Source organism: Hibiscus syriacus, unplaced genomic scaffold (assembly GCF_006381635.1).
Source record: "Hibiscus syriacus cultivar Baekdansim isolate YM2019G1 unplaced genomic scaffold, ASM638163v2 tig00002890_pilon, whole genome shotgun sequence".
In the NCBI taxonomy this organism is placed as follows: Eukaryota; Viridiplantae; Streptophyta; class Magnoliopsida; order Malvales; family Malvaceae; genus Hibiscus; species Hibiscus syriacus.
The window spans coordinates 147,093-168,399 of record NW_024061954.1 but is presented as its reverse complement, the minus strand read 5'-3'; the positions used below and the strand labels follow the sequence as shown (position 1 = coordinate 168,399).

General features: G+C 36.2%; 1 protein-coding gene and 3 pseudogenes across 1 annotated transcript; 2 read left to right on the top strand and 2 right to left on the bottom strand.

Moving 5' to 3' along the window:
- The first annotated feature begins 868 nt into the window (after positions 1-868).
- Positions 869-4,056, top strand: LOC120162528 (luminal-binding protein 5-like). The gene is made up of 8 exons (XM_039172670.1): positions 869-926; positions 1,426-1,693; positions 1,784-1,998; positions 2,101-2,343; positions 2,421-2,900; positions 2,996-3,150; positions 3,386-3,468; positions 3,552-4,056. The coding sequence occupies exons 1-8, from the start codon at positions 869-871 to the stop codon at positions 4,054-4,056; spliced, it is 2,007 nt and encodes a 668-aa protein (XP_039028601.1).
- Positions 4,057-7,111: 3,055 nt separating this feature from the next.
- On the top strand, positions 7,112-8,064 carry LOC120162397 (annotated as a pseudogene).
- A 507-nt stretch (positions 8,065-8,571) lies between these two features.
- Positions 8,572-12,225, bottom strand: LOC120162517 (annotated as a pseudogene).
- A 2,267-nt stretch (positions 12,226-14,492) lies between these two features.
- Positions 14,493-21,151, bottom strand: LOC120162601 (annotated as a pseudogene).
- Positions 21,152-21,307: the final 156 nt, after the last annotated feature.

Sequence of the window (21,307 nt, the reverse complement as noted above, 5' to 3'; positions counted from 1 at the left end):
AAAGTCATAATATGTAATGTAATATATAATTTATGGATCGTGACTTCTCAAACCAAGGGGCTTAAATAGTTTATTTAAGGACCGGGAAATAAAATTTTAAGGTTAAAATGATATTAAATATTTCGAGAAGATAATATAAAAAGTTTCTCAATAATGCTAACAGTTACGACAAATTAAATTAATACTCGTTATAATTTTAACTATCACATCTAATTGTATTCTTATACAGTTCATAGTAAAATATGCATTTATAAATAATTATGATTAACATATGCATGAACCAAATTATTATAATTAATGGTTTCAAATTCGATGTTTGAATATTCATTGTCAAATAGATAAAAAATCTTTTAAACATATATTATCTTATAACCACTATTATATTAATAAAAAAAACTATGATTAACATACAAGTAAAAAATAATGAACTAAAACATCAAATTAACATACGGAAAGGTAATGGGTAGTTTCAAAACGACGAAGCATCGGTGCGTTTTGAGCTCTGCTGCCTGACTACTAGTCAAAGCCATTCTGTTTATAATTAGTGAAAGCAAACGAGTGGAAAGCGGACACGCAAAAGTCCTGGAAAATTAACGGCCAAGATCTCCCCAACGCAAGAGATATAATTTCATTGGCGCAGCAAATCCGTATTCGCAATATCATTGGTCCACGTCACCACTAATGACATGCTCACTCATTTTACGCATACCTGAGAAAACTGAAAAGCTAACGTTAGATTCGGGGCGATCCAAATATAAAAACGCTCGAACAGCGACTCTCTCTCACACAGCGTGAAAATAAAAGGAAAAACAAAGTCTCAGTGATTTTCTAAGGAAATAACTCGAGAGCCAAGAATTAAGGACGCGCGATGGCTGGCTCGAGGAGAGCACGTGGCTCTTTGGTGGTTACAACGATAGCCTTGTTCGGTGAGTTTTGTGCTGCTCTTAGCTCCTTTTTTAGCTAGATCTGCTTGTTCTGATGTGATTGACTGATTTCTTGATTTATGATTCGTTTGTTTTTCGTTCTAGTGGGAAATGAAGTAGATTTACTTCTGTTTGGTGATTTTAATTGCGCTTAGAATAGATGGTGCATGTTCGGTGATTCAGGTGCTATAGTTTTAGTAATGCATTAGATCGTGAGTGAGAGTTTCGGCGATCTTGTATTGTTTGATTTCTCTGCACTGATTCGGGTACCAGAAATATCTGGATTTATAGAATGAGTGACTGGCTAATTCGTTTGAATAAATTTTTTATTTGATTCGGCAGTAGTTTACCTTCAATTTTCAATATTGTTTTGCAGTAACACAGTTTCTTTTCTCCGGTACCGATTTCTAATTTGGTAGTAGTTGACCTTTAATTATCTGTGTGAACATCATGGTTGCATTTAATTGCATTAAGTATTAATATTGTTTAAGCTTTGAAGCAGGATGTCTCTTCGCAATCTCAATTGCAAAGGAGGAAGCCACGAAATTGGGGACGGTCATTGGAATCGATCTCGGTACAACTTATTCTTGTGTTGGTGTTTACAAGAACGGTCATGTTGAAATCATAGCCAATGACCAAGGTAACCGTATTACACCATCTTGGGTGGCTTTCACCGACAGCGAGAGGCTGATTGGTGAGGCTGCAAAGAACCAGGCAGCTGTTAACGCAGAGAGAACCATCTTTGATGTCAAGAGACTTATAGGAAGAAAGTAATTCACATTGTTCTCATATGTTTATTGTATTATGTTTTTGGGGTAGATTGGGAGATAATGCTTACAGTGCATGTTTGTTCGCTGCAGGTTTGATGATAAGGAGGTCCAGAAGGATATGAAACTTGTTCCATATAAGATTGTGAATAAGGATGGAAAGCCTTATATTCAAGTAAAAATTAAGGATGGAGAGACCAAGGTCTTCAGCCCTGAGGAGATCAGTGCTATGGTTCTAACTAAGATGAAGGAAACAGCTGAGGCTTTCCTCGGGAAGAAAATTAAGGATGCAGTGGTCACTGTTCCTGGTCAGTGCTTTATAATAAACATTGTTCTCATTTTGGGAAAAAAAGGATTATTATTGTCTGGTCCTTTATGATGCTAAAATAATATCTCTATTTGATTTGCAGCGTACTTCAATGATGCCCAGAGGCAGGCCACCAAGGATGCTGGCATTATTGCCGGGCTCAATGTCGCAAGGATTATCAACGAACCAACTGCAGCTGCCATCGCCTATGGTTTGGACAAGAAGGGCGGTGAGAAAAACATTCTTGTCTTTGACCTTGGTGGTGGAACATTTGATGTCAGTATCCTGACAATTGACAATGGTGTATTCGAGGTTCTTTCCACAAATGGAGACACTCATTTGGGAGGTAAGCGTCATTATTGTTTTTGGTTTCTAAAAGTTTCTTTTCATTATGAATTGTACTTATGGTCAATTTTCTTGCAGGTGAGGATTTTGATCAGAGGATTATGGAATACTTCATTAAGCTGATTAAGAAAAAGCATGGAAAGGACATCAGCAAGGATAACAGGGCCCTTGGGAAGCTCAGGAGGGAAGCTGAGCGTGCCAAGAGAGCTCTCAGTAGCCAGCACCAGGTCCGCGTGGAAATTGAATCACTTTTTGACGGTATTGATTTCTCTGAGCCACTGACCAGGGCTCGCTTTGAGGAATTGAACAACGACCTGTTCAGAAAGACCATGGGACCTGTGAAGAAGGCAATGGAAGATGCAGGCTTGGAGAAGCGCCAAATCGAAGAGATTGTTCTTGTTGGTGGAAGCACTAGAATTCCTAAGGTTCAACAGCTCCTTAAGGATTACTTCGATGGAAAGGAGCCCAACAAGGGTGTTAACCCGGATGAAGCCGTTGCTTATGGTGCTGCAGTACAAGGAGGCATCTTGAGCGGAGAGGGTGGTGATGAAACCAAAGGTACAATTTCATCTCCCAGTAATTTTCTCCATCATAATAACTACACAAGCCTATAGCTGATGTAAACTGTTCTAACCGAATCTAAATATGTACAGATATTCTTCTCCTTGATGTGGCTCCACTCACCCTCGGTATTGAGACTGTTGGTGGAGTGATGACCAAGTTGATTCCTAGAAACACCGTTATCCCAACCAAAAAGTCTCAAGTTTTCACCACTTATCAGGATCAGCAAACCACCGTCTCCATTCAGGTACATTTAAACACGATTCTCATTAAAACTCGGAATTCTTTTAGAATGCCAAGAACTGGAATGCTTTGAACCTATGTAACATGGACTCTGGTCAGATTTCTATTTTCATCTATTTAAAAAGTCGGAAGGTTGCATTCTACTTATGGATGTTTGATATGATTGTCTAATACAAATACTGAAGAATTGAATCATTAAAACTTTCGAGCTTATATAAATTTTTGTGGTTTGGTATCAGGTCTTTGAAGGCGAAAGGAGTCTCACAAAGGACTGTAGGTTGCTTGGGAAGTTTGATCTTACTGGAATTCCTCCAGCTCCAAGGTTTGCTCCTCTCTTCCATCAACTTTCTTTTATGCTTTCTGCAAACCTTCACTTGAATTTACCGGTGTTTATCGTTTCCTCAGGGGAACCCCTCAAATCGAAGTTACATTTGAAGTCGATGCTAATGGTATATTGAACGTGAAGGCTGAAGACAAAGGCACGGGTAAATCAGAGAAGATCACAATTACCAACGATAAGGGTCGTCTAAGCCAGGAGGAGATCGAGAGAATGGTTCGTGAGGCCGAAGAATTCGCAGAGGAAGACAAGAAGGTGAAGGAGAAGATCGATGCTCGCAACAGCCTGGAGACTTACGTATACAACATGAAAAACCAGATTAGCGACAAGGATAAGCTTGCCGACAAGCTTGAATCTGACGAGAAGGAGAAAGTCGAAATGGCGTTGAAGGAGGCCCTCGAGTGGCTTGATGACAACCAGAATGCCGAGAAGGAAGATTTTGAGGAGAAGCTCAAGGAGGTTGAGGCTGTTTGCAACCCTATCATCACAGCTGTATATCAAAGATCCGGTGGAGGCCCCGGTGGAGCTGCATCGAACGAAGAAGAAGATGATGATTCACATGATGAGCTCTAGAAAAAGAATCTCTAATGGCTGCTGCCACTGATAAAAGATTTTGTAGGATGCTTATGTTTTCATTAAAACAATTAACTGAACACAAAATACCTTAAAAGTTGTATCATGTTATTATTGGTCCCTCTACTTTAGCATTAATCTCTTTTGGTACCGAAATTATGAGACTTATTGAAGACTTAGTCCCTACATTTTCACCGATATATGTTAAAAGTTGTATCATGATATCATTTATCAAATGTTATGATTTTATAAGTTAAAATATATAATTTATAAATTTAATTCCTCTATTTTACAAAAGTCCGAGTTATATGAAAAAAAATTATCAAGAAGGCATTCGACTCTGTTTTTGGGAACAAAAATATGGGACAATGGTTGGATTAATGGTGCTGAATCCAAGGTTTGTGTCCGAATTTGCCAGTTTGTAAGATGATATGGAACACAAATATGAGATGTTAAGTTATATAGAATCGGGTAGGAGTGTTAAATACGAATATCTACATTGTTTATCTATATTGTATTTATGCTCGAAAGGGAATATTAAAGAATCTTAAACAAAGAGTTTGAAAGACGAGGTGTAAGCAAGATTATTCCAAGCTCCATTGATGCAGGTATATATCAATGAAAAGATGATTACTCTAACCTCCAACTGCATTCACGTATACTTCATTGACGAGTTGGTTTTAGCCTGCCGGGTTGGCCCAACGTATGTATTTGATCCTCCCCCATGTGCTGCGTTCCAAATAATTCACGGCTCCAAAGTATATGTTGTTACTAGGACTGTAAATGAGACGAGACAGATCGCGAGCTACTCGAGATCGACTCGGTCAATGCTTGATAAATACTCAGATCGAATGGACTCGACTCGAACTCGAGCTCGACTCGAATTCTTAACAAGCCGAAACGAGCTACTTGATACTCGACTCGAAAAGCTCGTGAGCAGCACGAAAATATAATATATTAAGAATTTATTTTTATTTGTTTATTTTCTTTTAAAATACAATAAGGTTTTCATGTATTTAAGATTCAGGTTCGAGTTTGAGTTTGATTACTCAATCTTGTTAAGTTTAAGAATTTTTTTTTTCATTTCGAGCCTTTTCGAGCTGCTCACGAGCTTCAGTTCAGGATTTCGAGTTCGAGTCGAGCTTAAAAATTTTAAGCTCACGAGTTTTCGAGTCGAGTCGAGCTCCATTTCAGAATTTTCAAGTCGAATCAAATTCAACAATACTTGAATTCGACTCAACTCGTTTACGCCCCTAATTGTTGCCTTTCAAACAAGTGCCCCATCTTCCACCCACACATATTGTTAAATACGAGGGTTGGGTTATGTGAACATAATATATACAATAGGTAAATACTTTAATTTTTTTATTATTATAAAAAAATAGTTCATATTATTATAATTTAATATGTGTTAACACAATTTTAACAGACGATGATATTGAACGTGTACGGAAGTAACCATCAATCATTCAATTAAATTTCCAACTTTACACTATCGTCATAGATGATTGATAAAAGTTAAATTTCACTATTTTTTTAAATTATTAAAGTTAATATAATTTCAATTTTATTATAAAAATAAATTTCTTATTATGTTTTATTTTGAAAAGGAAAGGCGTACCGAAAATGTTAAAGGCGAAATTAATATTTTCGGTAAAACAAATAACGTTTTAGGTAGTGTTTTATCGAAAATATTAAAAAAATATTAATATTTCCGATTGGATCTTTCTTTAGCCGTATATTAAGGTTGTCGTACGACAGAATTACCCTTTATATGGATGAACTTTCCTAAGATTATAAAATACAGTTACATGTTTAATCAAATGATTAGTTAATTATCAAAGATGCCACCTTTCAATCAACAATTAAATTAATTAATTATACTCTTCATGGTCACTACATAAATAATACAATTAATTATGCTAATTATAAACCCACAAAATATTATACTTTTTTTAGAAAATTAATGGTAAGGCACAGTAGTAGGGCCTTTAGCACCTTAAAGATTATTAGTATACAAAGTATTAAATAGATGAATCCCTCGTAAATAAATAATATTAATATTTACTTGGATATGTATATTTAATACATATAAATAAAATTTTAATATACAACCAAAGAACTATAAACCCTAATCATGCATAGTTTATCAGTAATCAATCAAACGACGAAACGAATATAACACTATATTATTTATTTTGATTCGATTCTGCACCAAGCTCCATTATAAAATTCTTCCACTTTTGATCTCTGTCGTCCTTAGACAGATTTGCTTTTAGCTTCCTTTTCATCTGATCCTTTCTTTATAATCGCTGTATTTTCCCTGCTCTCTGGTACTGATCATTGTTAAATGACTGTGTATCCTACTTTTGGGTGTTATTTATTCAACGTTAAACTATCAGAATCCATATCCAAAGGAAGAAAGAAAGCTTAGAAGATGGAAATGCTTGAAACCGTCAAGTATCTGATTGGTTCTAGAGGAGCGAGCGGCTTCGGGTCTAAGTCCACCGCCGACCAAGTTACCGAGACTTGCCCTGATCTCCGTTCTATCACTGCCAATATAACAGGTAACGTGTCTTTGCATTCATGGTTCTGTCAACTTTTATTCCTTTTGAGTTTTGATTGTGTGAGGTTGTTGTTAACAGGTGCGTCGTAGGGGATCAGCGCCGAGACGGCTTGGGTGTTGGCAAAGCGAGGGGCGAGATTGGTGCTTCCGGCTCGGAACCTTAAAGCTGCGGAGGAAACTAAGGCGAGGAGTTTCCTAACTCCGAGATCATCGTAATGGCTCTTGATCTGAGTTCACTCAATTCAGTTCGAAAATTCGGGTCGGATTTCGAGTCACTTAACTTGCCTCTCAATTCCTCATGTAATCCACTAAACTCTCACTTTCCTTAAATAAAAAAGATTGGCAAAAAAGAAGTTAAATTTCAGTTACAAAATGACAAGAGATTAACTAACTAACTAGCTTTCTTGTCGGATAAGAAGCACATTATATGATTGGGGATTGTTTGCTTGCTGAGAAAGCGAAAGAAGGAGAAAAAAAAAGACGATAAACATGTTTTGTTTTATTGTAAATATCAGAAACAACGCCGGCAAGTTTGCTCATGAACATGCAATCTCCGAGGATGGAATCGAGATGACATTTGCCACTAATTATCTAGGTCATTTTCTGTTGACAAAACTGTTGTTGAACAAGATGATCGATACGGAAAAACAAACCGGCGTTCAGGGAAGAATCGTGAACGTGTCGTCAGCATCAACGGTTGGTTTTCCGGCAATATGATCGGATATCTAGGCCAGATATCGAGAAACAAAAGGTGAGGTGGTATAATAAGAACCAATGACTTAATAAGAAGAGAAAATGATTGTTTAAAAGACTTAGGGTTTGGATTTGACGATTTTTGTGGGTATTTTGTCTCCAGTGAGTACGATGCTACACGTGCTTATGCTCTCTCGAAGCTGGCTAATGTTTTGCATACCAAGGAACTTGCTCAGCGACTGAAGGTTTGATCCTTGGTCTTATTCTTTAAAACCCTAAAGAAAAGTTAAATACATTTTGTATGGATTCATTATATTTATATTCAAAAATCTTGGCTTGCAGGAAATGGGTGCCAATGTGACTATCAATTGTGTTCATCCAGGGATTGTTAAAACTCGTCTCACCAGGGAACGTGAAGGCTTCTTCACAGGTTAGAAAAGAGTTACCATTTCTCAAACTCAGGCTTAAGATTAATATTGTAATAGCTTCCTTGTTACTGTAAACATGCAGATCTGGTTTTCTTTGTAGCTTCAAAGCTCCTAAAGACAATCCCTCAGGCAGCTTCGACGACATGTTACGTAGCAACGCATCCGAGGGTAGAGAATGTCAGTGGGAAATACTTTGCAGGCTGCAACGAAGCAAGGACGTCAAAACTGGCTTCCACTCCCACTGAAGCTTCCAGGCTATGGGCTGCCTCTGAAATCATGGTTTCTGTACCACTTATTGATCATTATCACAAATATAACTAGCAAATCAACAACAACACTAGAAACAAACACGAGTAATGCACTAATGCTATGCTGGGTTTATGTACTTAGGCTATAATGGAAATTAGTATTAATTAGAGGGGGTGTTTTGCACTAATACAATGATTAATGCTATGATTTTACATGTTACTATAATCAGAAATATAACGAGTAAAACACCTTATAAAGAGAGAAAAAATTCCACTTTTTTTTTTCTCTTAAATTATTTCTTCTAAAAAGTTGATTCAATACCAGATATAGTCGAGTGATTGTCAAACACTAAATATATTTGTGTTTAAAGGGTAGGCACATATGGTGGATTTTTAAAGGGTATATTCGAGGCAATATGGCTATACGGGACCTACTAACATGCTCAATGGGAGAGAAACACGCATCTAAGTTCAGCAAAAGTGATTTATAGCAATAACACACGTATGCATACATAGATGATATTATGCTCAATGGACAAATTTCCTTCAAAATCTGCCCAAAAAAAAATCAAAGAATCAATATATAAACTGACATCTATATGGTGTGTTCCAATAACAAAATAAACTCCCGACAATATACACTTCAAAAATCTATGATTGGTCCAGACCTACATGCAATGAAGGACCACATGAATTTATTATGTCACTATGATGAGTATTTAGTATACGTATATGTCTACATACAAGTTTCCTTTATATCTATATCTGTATATGTATCGGATTGTTGCAAGCTGAATCTTTTGGGACGGAGGGGTTCTTATAGCCGAATAGGTAACCCGTAATTGAGGTAGGTTCGGATGCGCCCATCGAAGCTTGCGGTGACGATCACGAGACCCCATTTGTGAGAGCTTAACATGCTTTGATAAGCACTCTTCAGAACTTTTAACTCGAATTTCCACATATCCGAAGCAATCGTAGCCGGATTTACAGTGAGAAGTGTCTCTTCAGGCCAAGTAGCGACCCCCCTCGTCAAAGATTCCATCAGAACCCGTTTCAGAGAGAAACAATCCGGAGAAGCTTGGGGTACCAGTTGCTCAAGCTCCACCTTAGGATTTTGATGCTTCTGCCCGTTTTCGAGGCCATTTCTCTGTTCCTCGCCGCTCGGTTCGGGTGATGTGAGCGGTCCAGGAATAGTTTCAATGCCAAACCAAGGTATAGCAACCGATGCATTGTGGGACGGGAAACTCTCGTGAGAAGAAACATTCTTCGCTTTCAGACAATTCTTCTCCGGATTAGTGTAGTTCCATATGTAGACATTAGAATCCTCGCTGGCTGATATGATCTGTTTCCCGTCTTGGCTGAAAGTTGCAGATATCTGACTTGATGCTATCCGGAAGCCTGGAGCTGAAAGATGAAATAAACTAGATCACAAAAATGCTAGTCAACATAAGAAGAAACGATGAAGAGTCGAACACTCACCCTTTAGTTTGCATACGACGTCTCTTCCAGACAAGACATGGACAAGTGAATCGGCCGAAGTAATTATCACTTCGCTTGGATCAGAATGAGAGAACTAGAAATTGAACGACAACAAAACTTAAGTCTTCACTTATCAAAAAAATGTAATAAAGAGGAAACATGAACAAGGCACAACAAGGATTAAACTTATCCACCTCAAAGCCGGTTATCTTTTTTCCAGGTAACTTCTTTTTGCTTTGTAAGTATATCGGTTCATCGATTTGAAATCGGTTACCTGACAAATAATATGCATGATTCACTGAGGTTCAACCCGAAAATACCAGCAAAAAACAGTTAATGTGCAGAACTGTCTGTATGTTTCGTACAAAATTATACAGATTCAAATCTTCTGAGAGTTTTTGGCGTTATATAGATGATCGTACCTATGATATCATAAAAACGGCAGTTTCCGTTCATTGATCCAACGATTCCACCCTACAATAATGAAACAAAGAGGTCTATTAACAAAATTCCATTAGATTTCTGGAGACAACCCAAGATTCTCAACTAACCTTTCCATCAGGGCGATAACATACAGCAGTGACTATATCCCTTACATCCGTATAATCTATAACTCGACAGTGAAGAACTTCCCAAATGCGGACTTTTCCATCGATTGAGCCGCTGATGAAATAATTATCATCCATAGGGTTGAAGGCAACAGAAGTCACTAAATTGACAATAAGAGTGACACATGTTAATGTCATTCAACTTGGAAGAAGATAAATTAGCTCAGCAAACAAAACATGTAAATAAACTATGGCCTACCATAATTGTTATGAGAGAAAACCCTCAAGCATCGATCATATCCCACTTGCCACAGCCGAACAGTCTTGTCAACAGAGGATGATAATAGGAACTGCGGCAAAGAATATGTCATATATGACATCTTTAGTTACAATCTAAGTATCTAACAAGGAAGTTGGAATCTAGGAACCATACCCCTTTCTTAGACCATGATAGAGCCAAAACTTCGCCACTGTGTCCCTGAAATTCATGCACCGGCTTCTCCGAAATTCGGAAGATCTTGGGTGGGAAAATGACACAAGTTGAATCCGATGATCTCCCTAGCCTCTTAATTTTATCCATGTGTTCTTTATCCACATTGAGAGGAGTCAGTTGGGAAAGATGATTCATTCTGAAGTAGAGACATGAAGAATCAAGGTCTTGAATATCGAATTTGTCCAAACTCTCATCCTCAACGATCTTCCATATGCGCACGATACAATCTTCTCCAGCAGTTGCTAGAAATTGCCCATCAAAACTGAACTTCATTGTTGAGATGGACCCTTCATGTGCTACAAATTCTTGGCCACAATAAAGGGAAGATAACTCCTTGGAATGCTTGCCACTAGGATGAACTCGGACTCTTTTCATCCTTTCTCCCGATACTGAGTCATGACTATTGTGCTTCGATGCAATTTCAACATGTCTATCAACACATGAGCTATGGCACCTAATTTCCTTAACCAACCCCTTTTCACCTTCCTTTTTGGATCTGTTCGAGACCTTCCATTGACCTGTCCACGCAAGCGGAGATCAACCAAAGGGGATGGCATAGGTGACCACTCAGACTCTTGAGAAGTAACAGATTTACTTGAGCCCCTCTGTTGGATCGCAAGCAACTGCATTCGACCGTCCAAGTTCTTGTCTTGATATGAGAAAAGACCCTCCACTGAACAATTTTCAGCTTGTTCTTGAGCATCATTAGACTCAAATGATACAAAGGACTGGTTCGATGAAACCCCATCTTCACTGGCTGATGTCCTCAACAACACCCCACTATCTTGTGAGATTCTGTAAATTCCTAATTCGAGTTCATCCATACAAGGATAACCACGATCCTCACCGGTAACTGAATTTCGATCAAAATCTAGACCCATCCATGTTCGGAATCTATGGCGACGCTTATCAACACTTTCTGGAAACATAGACCAGAACTTGTACTGATCAAAATTGTCCGGAAACCCGTTGACTAGGCCTAAATCAGGACTAGAAATACATTCATCAGAACAAACTGAGCAGCTATCATAGAATTGTTCTTCTTCTTCGAAAAAACTCCCCATAATTGTTTCTTTTCCTTCCTTTTCTTCTTTCAATCCATGAAATCCTGAAACATTAGTCAATCAACCACTAAATTTTCCAGGTTCTCAATCAAACAGGAAAGTCTTTCACCCTCTTTGCCTTTAATTTCATTAAAAAACCAATCATCAAACTTATAAAAAGAAACATAAAAAGTAGATCTTTGCAGCAAATTCTCAAACACGAAGAAGACCAAGCTGGAGACTTTTAAAACACTTTGAAAAGAAACAGGACCATGAAACAAACAGATATCGAAATACGCAAAAAGATATAAAGATTTACACACCTGGGTCACCACGAATTGCTGGGTCAAACCCAGAATTCCACGGGTTTTCCACCCTTGGAAGAACAACCTCTTTCACTGTTTTCTTTGCGTCACCCAGAAAACAAATGCTCTTACAATTTTAACAAAAGGACAAAAGTATAATATTTACATAAAGAATACAGCAATTGGAGTTAAGGCGAAGGAGGAGAGGATGCGAGGTCACAAAGCTTTGATTTTGAAAGGTGGGCTGTGGTTGGTTTCTTTGCTTTTGTATCTGTCAGTGTCTGCTTTATCTCTTTCATTATTCCTCCCTATACATAAAATTTGTCTGGGTTTGAAGTCAAAATTCGATTACTGCTAAGCTGAAGGAAGATTTGTTTTTCCTTTTACCAACTATTGATGATACTGTGATGCTTCTTAACCAAGATTTTGTTTTCCTTTTACCAACGATGTTGTGAGGCTTTTATTTTCATTTTCCGTCAAAACAGCTTCCTTTCGTTAATTAAAAAGTCAAAAGTTAGGTGAAATCATTTGTAATATTTATTTAGCATGCATACAATGCTATGGAGATTTATAATCATATATTGCATCTTAATCGCACAAAATATTAATAATGTATTATAATTAAACATAAAATTATACATTTTGGAGATTTATAATCATTACAAATTTTTTATAGTTGCCTATTGGTAGATCACAAGATTCTTAATCTTGAGGTCGTGGGATCGAGTCTCATGGTAGTCAATTCATAATTTGGCGGTCTCTCACAGAAACTGCTCTCAACCTAACGTTGAGGGCAGTCTGCTATCCTACCTTCCCCTTACCCCATTACATATAGGAATAAGGGTCAGCTAATTTTTTTTATAAAATTATACATTTTATTTTTAAAATAATTTTCAATCTAATTCTCAAACCTGTAAAATGTTTAATGACATCTCGATCGAGGGGAATAAAATCCGTAAATTATATCGTACTTAGTTTATCTCAAGTGTTGAGCTAATTCATCCAGATAGATTTAAAAGGAAAGTCCTCGATCAAAAAGTTAGAAACTTAAAGGACTTGATTGTTGAAATCAAAGAACTTGGAATACCACTTGATGAAATTAAAGAAGAAATGTCCAATTAAATTTCTAAACCTGTTCTATAGGAATTATACGCTCAAATTAATAGGAATAATTCAATATAATAGTTTGATATTTAAGATAAATTACAGTAAATATAATATAATTTATAAATCGATGTACTCTTTATAAAATTAAAAAATAATTTTAAAATTAAAAAGATTCAAGATTACTCTAAATTATATATGTTAACTAATGAAAGTTCCTACCAACCAAACAATAAAATGAATTTCGACAAAATATTATCTTATTATCATGTAGATTTGTGTATTTATACAATATAAAAGTATAAATATTTTATGTTTTTTTTTTAAAAAAAATTATATAGAAATCCTATTTATGGAAAACTATCTCAATATAATTTTTAAACTTTGAGACTCAAAGACATTGATTTATATACATAGTTGTTCTATTTTTAAAGTGTGAACCAAGTCTCGGCATGGTCCAACGCGGAAGATGATAACGCCAGCGCGCCCAAAGAAAAAGACGGTTAAGAAGCGTGGTTTTCATTTCAAAGTTGACCAGCTAGTTGCATTCATATTTCATTTAATATTTACGTATTTTATTATATTATAAATGTGATTTGTTTATCTCTATAAATTTTAATTCATTAGTAATTTGTATCATTTTAGAATATTTTTATTAGCAACATTGGCGACCGACCAGTTCTATCTTTCATGTATTATGAGGTATATTATATGAACATTAAATTTAGTAATTGTCCAGACAAACTTAGTCAAAAAAAATTATATATAGTTTTCTTTCAATAAAGGTGGCTTATAAGAAAAGTATATTATTTCTGTATTAACTATAATTATTATGTATTAGTGCTGATCAACAAATATTTTTATTTAACATTATTATACCGTCTTAGATAAATCTTAAAACTCAAGTTAATCAAAGAGGCATTTCAAAAAAAAAATTACTAAAAATCATAATTTAAGTTTTGTGTACTTTAAGTCACACACTCATTATAGTGATACATCTAATTAGTACACATAATAATTATAACTCTGTTAACTTTAAAATTTTTAATTGATATAATTAATTAATTTAGATTAAATATTATATTTAGATTAATTATTATATATAATCAAAATTTAATATCTTACTTTAAATTCAACTCATTGATTGGCCAATCTTAAATTGAAACATCCAACTTTGTCTAAAGAACTTAACGTGACCAATTGATAGTTAATAGAATACACATTAATATTTTTAACAGAACATTTATTGCAATAATATTAACAATATAACACTATTCATTTATACATTAAAAAAGACTACCCATATAAAAGATTACAGAACTTATCTCTAAATAAACAAAAGTCAATAACCAATATGTACCAAGATTCTAGTGGTACAAAGGACTTTCTAGCCAACTATACATATAGAAGGAGAAATCCTATTCATGTATCCATATATATATATATATATATATATATATATATATATATATATATATATATATGATCATGTTACACAATGTAAGACTCTTATAGTTTTACATAGGTCTAGGGTAGTTTGATGAGTAAAAATAGATAAAGAATTTTATATTGTGTGAGTAGATCTTAACCTTATATATATATTGATTTGGCCCTAAAGAATTTATCCATATAATGTCTCTGATAGGACCGTTAGGCAAAAGAATGGTGGAATCGCAGCAGTTTTAACCCGAACTGGGCATGATTTGAATCTTTTGCACCGGTTACATAGAATCGGGGAGTTTTAAGCATCACTTCCAATCCTGTTCTCTTCCACGGCGGACATGAACCTTAGTTGTTGCTGCAACTGCATGTTGATAGTAAAATCACAAGAGACAATGGATAAAAGGGTTGCAGACTGATACTCGAACATGGGTGTCGGTGTTGGATATGTACACATAGAACGGATGAATAAGGAATCGAGCGAGCCAGGTTGTTTAAACATAGGGAAAGAACCAAAATTGGATAGACATAACAACAAACATAAAAGGTAAACAAACTCACTTGATCATGTTTCAACCTTTCAGCAGTCAATTCATCAGTCAAATTCATCATTCTGCAGAGAAAAGTTTTCAAGGGAGAGTATCAGAAGTTATATATATATATAAGAACGGAAGAACTATGTTGTATCGATTTAAAAGACCAACCTAGATTGAAACTCCGAGATCTTGCCGAGCAGTACACGCTCCCTCTCAGAAGCTGCTGTTTCAGTCTATTGGCAAAGAAGATCTAGTAAGAGAAAAAAGAATAACCCACTAGAAATTAGTCATCATAAACATAGATAAAAAAGGTTCTTACATTTCCATTGCTTTCAGAACAACGAGGTAGAGGACGCAACTTTCTGTTTTGTGCAGCGGCTAAAAAGAATAACGGATCACTTTACTAATAAGCAGTGTATTTACAAATCTAAACAGGTTTGATGGAAAGACCACTTCTACTGACCATCTACAACCTCGGCAGATTGTAAGGTGTTCAACAAATTCACAATAAGATCCTAGCATTCCAAGAAAAATCCCGTGAGAACACCATAAATTATAATGCAAACAGACATTCTATCACCAAAATGATTGTCCGGCGCTTAAGACTTTACCTGTTGAAGAGAAGTCTGCTGAAAAGATTCTGAAGGTGAGCAAAACAATTGACACAGGCACGGGCTCGTTTCCGTTGGTTTCCTTGGGGGGATGATTGGTAGACTGAAAAACAAAGGAAAATGATCAAATAATAAGTAAACGAGTATTTTATGTAGTGCAGTGGCAAACAAAGCAAGTTAACATGTTCCACGACCAAATAGATGGAGCCACATATAAGATGAGATGTATTATTATTTGATCTGTATAAAGGATGGTTATAAACTTGTCACGCACAGGTATTAGCCACCCATCCTTTTCTCGTGTATCATTCTCATTTTTGCTACCATACAGCTCATTACAATATGAATAATCATAGGAAACAAAGTCATGTGCTTTACAGAAGGTGTGCGACACTGAGGCACTTCTTACTTTGTGGCACACACCTTAAGACTAGATCCTCCATCTATATGAGATCCATATGCTTCAAGATGTAAGGCGTTAAAATAAAATGAAATACTACATAAATTCCAATCAATGATGGTAAAAGAAGATAGAGTGCACAAACCACTTTGGATTCCAATATCCATTCACCTACGCTAGAAGACTTTCTGAGAGGTGAAGTCTCAAAATCGAGAAGAAACATAGAGACCAAAAAGAAGTCAATACTGTTAATGGAAGGCTTTTAAGGAAGGAATAACCCACCTGTGATGATTGCCGTGAAACTGTAGTAAAAGGAATATCCTGAGAAACATTATTTGGTTAGTAAAGTTGCACAGGAGAAGAAATATAGCATTAAAATTTCCTTTCAAAAATAAAAAAATCGAGTCTTACCTTCACAAGATCTAAATTTTCTGATGTTACTGAAAATCGACCTTTTATTTGCACCAAATTAGCCTCTGACTTGTCATCCAAAGAATCCCTAAACACTGTTGAAGGAGAAAAATAATTCTACAAAATCTATCCACAAAAGTTGCCAGTGGTGGCGATGCTGGTGATTAAAACAAACAAGGATTCCAAATGCCATGAGTTTGCTACCTCCTGATGATTTAATAGGAGTCGACAAACTGTTTGCAGATACTCGAGCAGGAAGCATTAACGGGCCACTCATGCTTGGTGCCTTATGAACTTGGCAGACTCTCTCATTTGCCGGTAAATTTTCTTTCTCAAACCGACTATCAGAGGCCATTAGCTCAAAATCTACATCTCTGAAAATAAATAAGCTGTAAATCTTTTTCTTACTCATCCTTTAAATTCCCAACTATAGAAAGAACAAAGCAATAACACGAGACTATATTAAAAATATATATATACAAGTAACCAATCGTGCAAATGAACAAATGATATGTTGCATCAACTCAAAGCACATTAGAATCAAGATTTGTGAGATTGTCACTTATCTTCTGCTCTATTGGAGAGAGTGGGTGCTGGAGAGCTAAAAACAGCTCATAAAAGAGTTATATTTTTCTGATCTCTTGGCTTTCACGGCCCCAACATTTAAACCATGTTAAGTTAAAATATAATGCAAAAGCAAAGGAGAAAAACGTGAGAATCAAATACTCTAGCATACCGGATTCATCTATTTCAAAATCACAGAAAGCAAGACCTACTTTTGTTTTGTAATTAAAATGATAATCATTTTCCACAGCCATCATACGGCAGATTGAGCCCCTCCCCATAAGTTATAGTGTGTTAGACGGCAGTTAGAAGCGAATGTGATATTTACTTATTTATGCATAAACAATATAATTTAATAATTAATTGGGGGGGGGGGGAAGGTTGAGGTAACTTTATCAACCCACAAAAGGAAGACAGAATTGAAGGCCTAGCAAATGTACAATGAACTATGACCGACCTTTCTGAGTTACGAACCCGATCTGAAGATGATGATTAAGAACAGCACCAGGTGTAAGTGGCCCGCTTTGGGTTTGCCTAGGTTTCACTGCTTTAGGTCTGTTCAAAACCATATCCTTTTCCGAAGTTGATGCCATAATTTCAGTGTTCGGTCCATTTTTACTCAAATCCTTCTCCTGGAAGCTGGCTTCAACAATATTACCTTCCGCATTCTTTCCTGTTCCATTCAAGCAATCAGACTGCAATAAGTCAACATTACTTGGTCCTCCATATTCAACCTCAGCTACTTCCCTATCTAAATTAAGATTTCCCAAACTAGATTCGCAGCAAGCTGCACCCTGTCAGCCACACCAAAAAACAATTAAAAAAGTTTGCTAAAAAGACAAATAAGGAAGAAGTACAATTCATTGTTTAATAAACAGTATAATTTCAACCAAGTCCAATACACATCACAAACCGCAAACGGCAAAAAGTACAACTTCTGACCTCATGACCAAGGCTTGATTTTATGCTTTTGTCATCTTTGCACTAATGAATATCATCATCATCACGCACCTTAGCATGTTAAGGTGAAAAATGAATATAATCTGAGTGACCAGTGTAATAACAAAGAAATTACTTCTAATACTATCTGTCCACATTAACATCTTATTATTAAAGGTTAAAACTAAATGTTGCCTACCAGAGATGCTTGCGCTTTCAAATCCCCAATATCAAAATTCCACGCGCTAACTCCTCTTTGGTACTCACTCTGACGACCACAAGAAAGATAACACCCGAAAAGTAAGAAAACACAAATTTCCCCAAGTGGCCACCCAACAGTTAAAACCTTCACAGATATGTTATTAGAAAAAAAGGTAATTCTAATTTAAGATAAAAATGACTTTCAACTGATAGTACCTACCTGTGATAAGCTTCTTGTTCTGCTGAAGGCATTTTCTTTAGAGCTAGTTGTGCAGCGTCTTTAATCTGTAATAAAAAGAAAAGCATTAGACAAATAATGGAAACTTGAAACAAACACCTGCACTGTGGCATTGTGATCTAACCTGAAGGGCTTTCACACGATTCCCAAGCGGTGGCAGATCAGCAAATAATCTCTTCACAGAAAGCTCAGGAGGCTTTGCATGCTTGAAAAAGGAGTGCTTTAATAATTTCTCCGCAGTTGGCCTCTTTGTTTGATCTTTAACCAGGCACATTGCAACCATTTCTTTAAAAGACTGATAACAACCGGAAGTCATTTAATTAGAAACTTGCTATGACAATTAAGCAATTGCAAAACATCATTAGCACCAATTAATGGTTTATTTGCATATGAAATAACAGTTAGTCACAGTGATGATTCAGCCAGATATGATAGCAGTACCTTAGAGAATTTTTTATCACGGTCATAATCTAGTCCTGGAGGAGCATTTGTATGGTCATCAGAAGAACCTGTTATGTTAGAAAGAGAAGTTGTAAAACAAAACCATTTATTAAGAAACCATGTTACGAACCCTCATTGTGCAACATTTATAAATTCTTGTCATATTTCCAATGGGGATTGATACCTTCATTGGTGATATTTTGAAAAAGGCGCATGACCATGAGCCAACTCCAATGCCGTTATGCCAAATGACCATATATCAGCCCTGTGCAAAAATGCAATCTTTTAAGGAAATTACAAAATTGATATGGAAAACAAAAGGAACCTCAACTCAATATGGCCCAAGCCAAAATCAACACAAGTCAATCATAATATCCATTAACTATATTAAACTATAACCAGTAATATCTAAGCATTGCAATGAAATGCAAATTGGAAACTCTGACAAGTGTACATACTTTAATAATAAGCCACAATGTGCGGATAAGAGAAATTTTGGGTTTTGGAACAAATAAAATTAGCTGACCCTTATTCCCATACGTAATGGGTTTTGGAACAAATATATAACTCAAACCAAAATCGTAAGACCTTGTCAGTTCAAACACACGATCAGCCCCAGCTAATCAGAAGCAGAAATAATTATGTACACCAAGACATCATGCCTACTGAACCATGTATGGTAATTATATGTATTTAATCAAATTAAAGGCCTTAAATATTTTTTAAAGTTTTACACAACGATTAACAACTGACTTGGAGTTATATCCACTTCCAGGCTGCAAGACCTCTGGTGCCATCCTGCAAAGCAAGGATAATTTGGAATGTCAAATCATGGGAATTCAAAAGGAGAAAAAAGAGTTCTATCAGTGGCATCAATAGAGAATTATTAGACAGATTTTGACAAAGACTGCTCACCAGCAAGGAGTCCCAACAAAGGTGTTTCTAGAACGCTGTCTATCTCCATAATCAAACATGCAAGCCGAAATGCCGAAGTCAGCAAGCTTTACTGTGCCATTGTTATCAAGCAGTATATTTCCAGCCTGTAATGTCATTAAAAAACTGAAACCCAATGAGGGAAAAAATAAATTTGGAAGGAACAATGAGAACTCAAATTGTGCACTGACCTTAACATCCCGATGAATGTGTCCTTGTCGATGAAGATAATCCAAAGCCTTAAGAGTTTCTTTCAGAATAGAACCAATAGCAGGCTCTTCGAAACCGTCAGAGTAAGCTATCTTCATGAGGTGCAAACAGGAACCCTCTGACTTGAAGGGCATGACTACCAAGGTTACGGTCAACTACAAAGGAACAATATGCCCGAATAACATTTGGGTGATCAATCAGACTCATTGTTTGAGCTTCCCTTCGTATGTCATCCTGCAAAAGAGCATTAACAGTCAAGACAGCTACTCAAGATAAACAGGTTACAGAATGAGAAGCTAACCTCTAACATGAAGAGTAGAAAAATATAGAGCGAAACTATACCGGACAGGATTTGTTCGGCCATTAAAAAGTATACAAGTAACAATGCAAAGTTAATAGACTATCTTTAGTACACAGCAGCAAAGGCAATCCAGCACTAAAATGCCTCGACAAAATTCATGGCATGGAAAGCCCCTATTTGAATGGCATTGTATCGAATAACACTAAATAGACTTTTCTTCCTTTCTCATATAGAAAATAAAAAGAACAACTTTCAACATTAAGCGTTTTCATTAGGCACAAATACCAAGCATCTAGAACTATAGAAACACCAGCAAAAGAAGAAGAAAAAGAGCTTCAATTGAATCATGACTCAAATCCTAATAAACTCCAAATTTAAAACTTAAAAAAAACATCAATAATAAAAAAGTAAGAAACTCTGCTATCCATCCAATCGACAAACAATCAGCGCAAACAAAAATCAAATCAATTCTAATTAAAACGAATTAAAATTAAATCAACTAACAGTCAATTTAGTTGACTAGAAACAGTCGAAGTAAAGAACAAAAACTTGAACAAATATATAAATTAATTTAAAGATGAAAAAAAAGAAGGCGAACCAGATTACTGCTACAGCGATCGAGATCCAAGCACTTAACAGCAACAGCGTTGTTGAGAGGAAGATAGATCGCTCTATAAACAGTAGCACTGGCACCATAACCAACCTCTTCCAAGAGCTTGTAATCACTAGGACCCGCCGAGTAACTCCGACTTCCTCCCATTCTCCGCGAGCCCTAAAAGCCTCAAACCGACGCCGTAGTAATACCAAAAAACGGTCGACCAAATCCTCCGGCGGAGAAATTGAAGTAAAAAAAAAGTTACGTGAGAAAATTAAAAAATGACTTCTTTAATTATTTTTATTGTTTGGTGAAGTTTTATTTTGATCCATTGACCGCCATAAGCAGCTAATATAGAGGGCACTGGTCTGAGCCTTTGCGAGAAGGGAGATGAGAACCGGGGTGGGGCGCGAGCTGACGTGGCCGTCTGCTGTTAGTTTGTTGGAATCCTGACACGTGGATCTGATGCTTTCGTTTCATTGACTGAATTGATTTTGGGTAAAGTACACTAAAGGTCACTAAAA

Coding starts and splice junctions, on each gene's coding strand:
- LOC120162528 (XM_039172670.1), top strand. CDS start 869: ATGGCTGGCTCGAGGAGAGCACGTGGCTCTTTGGTGGTTACAACGATA. Junction 927..1,425: donor TACAACGATAGCCTTGTTCG/GTGAGTTTTGTG, acceptor GCTTTGAAGCAG/GATGTCTCTTCGCAATCTCA. Junction 3,469..3,551: donor GGAATTCCTCCAGCTCCAAG/GTTTGCTCCTCT, acceptor TCGTTTCCTCAG/GGGAACCCCTCAAATCGAAG.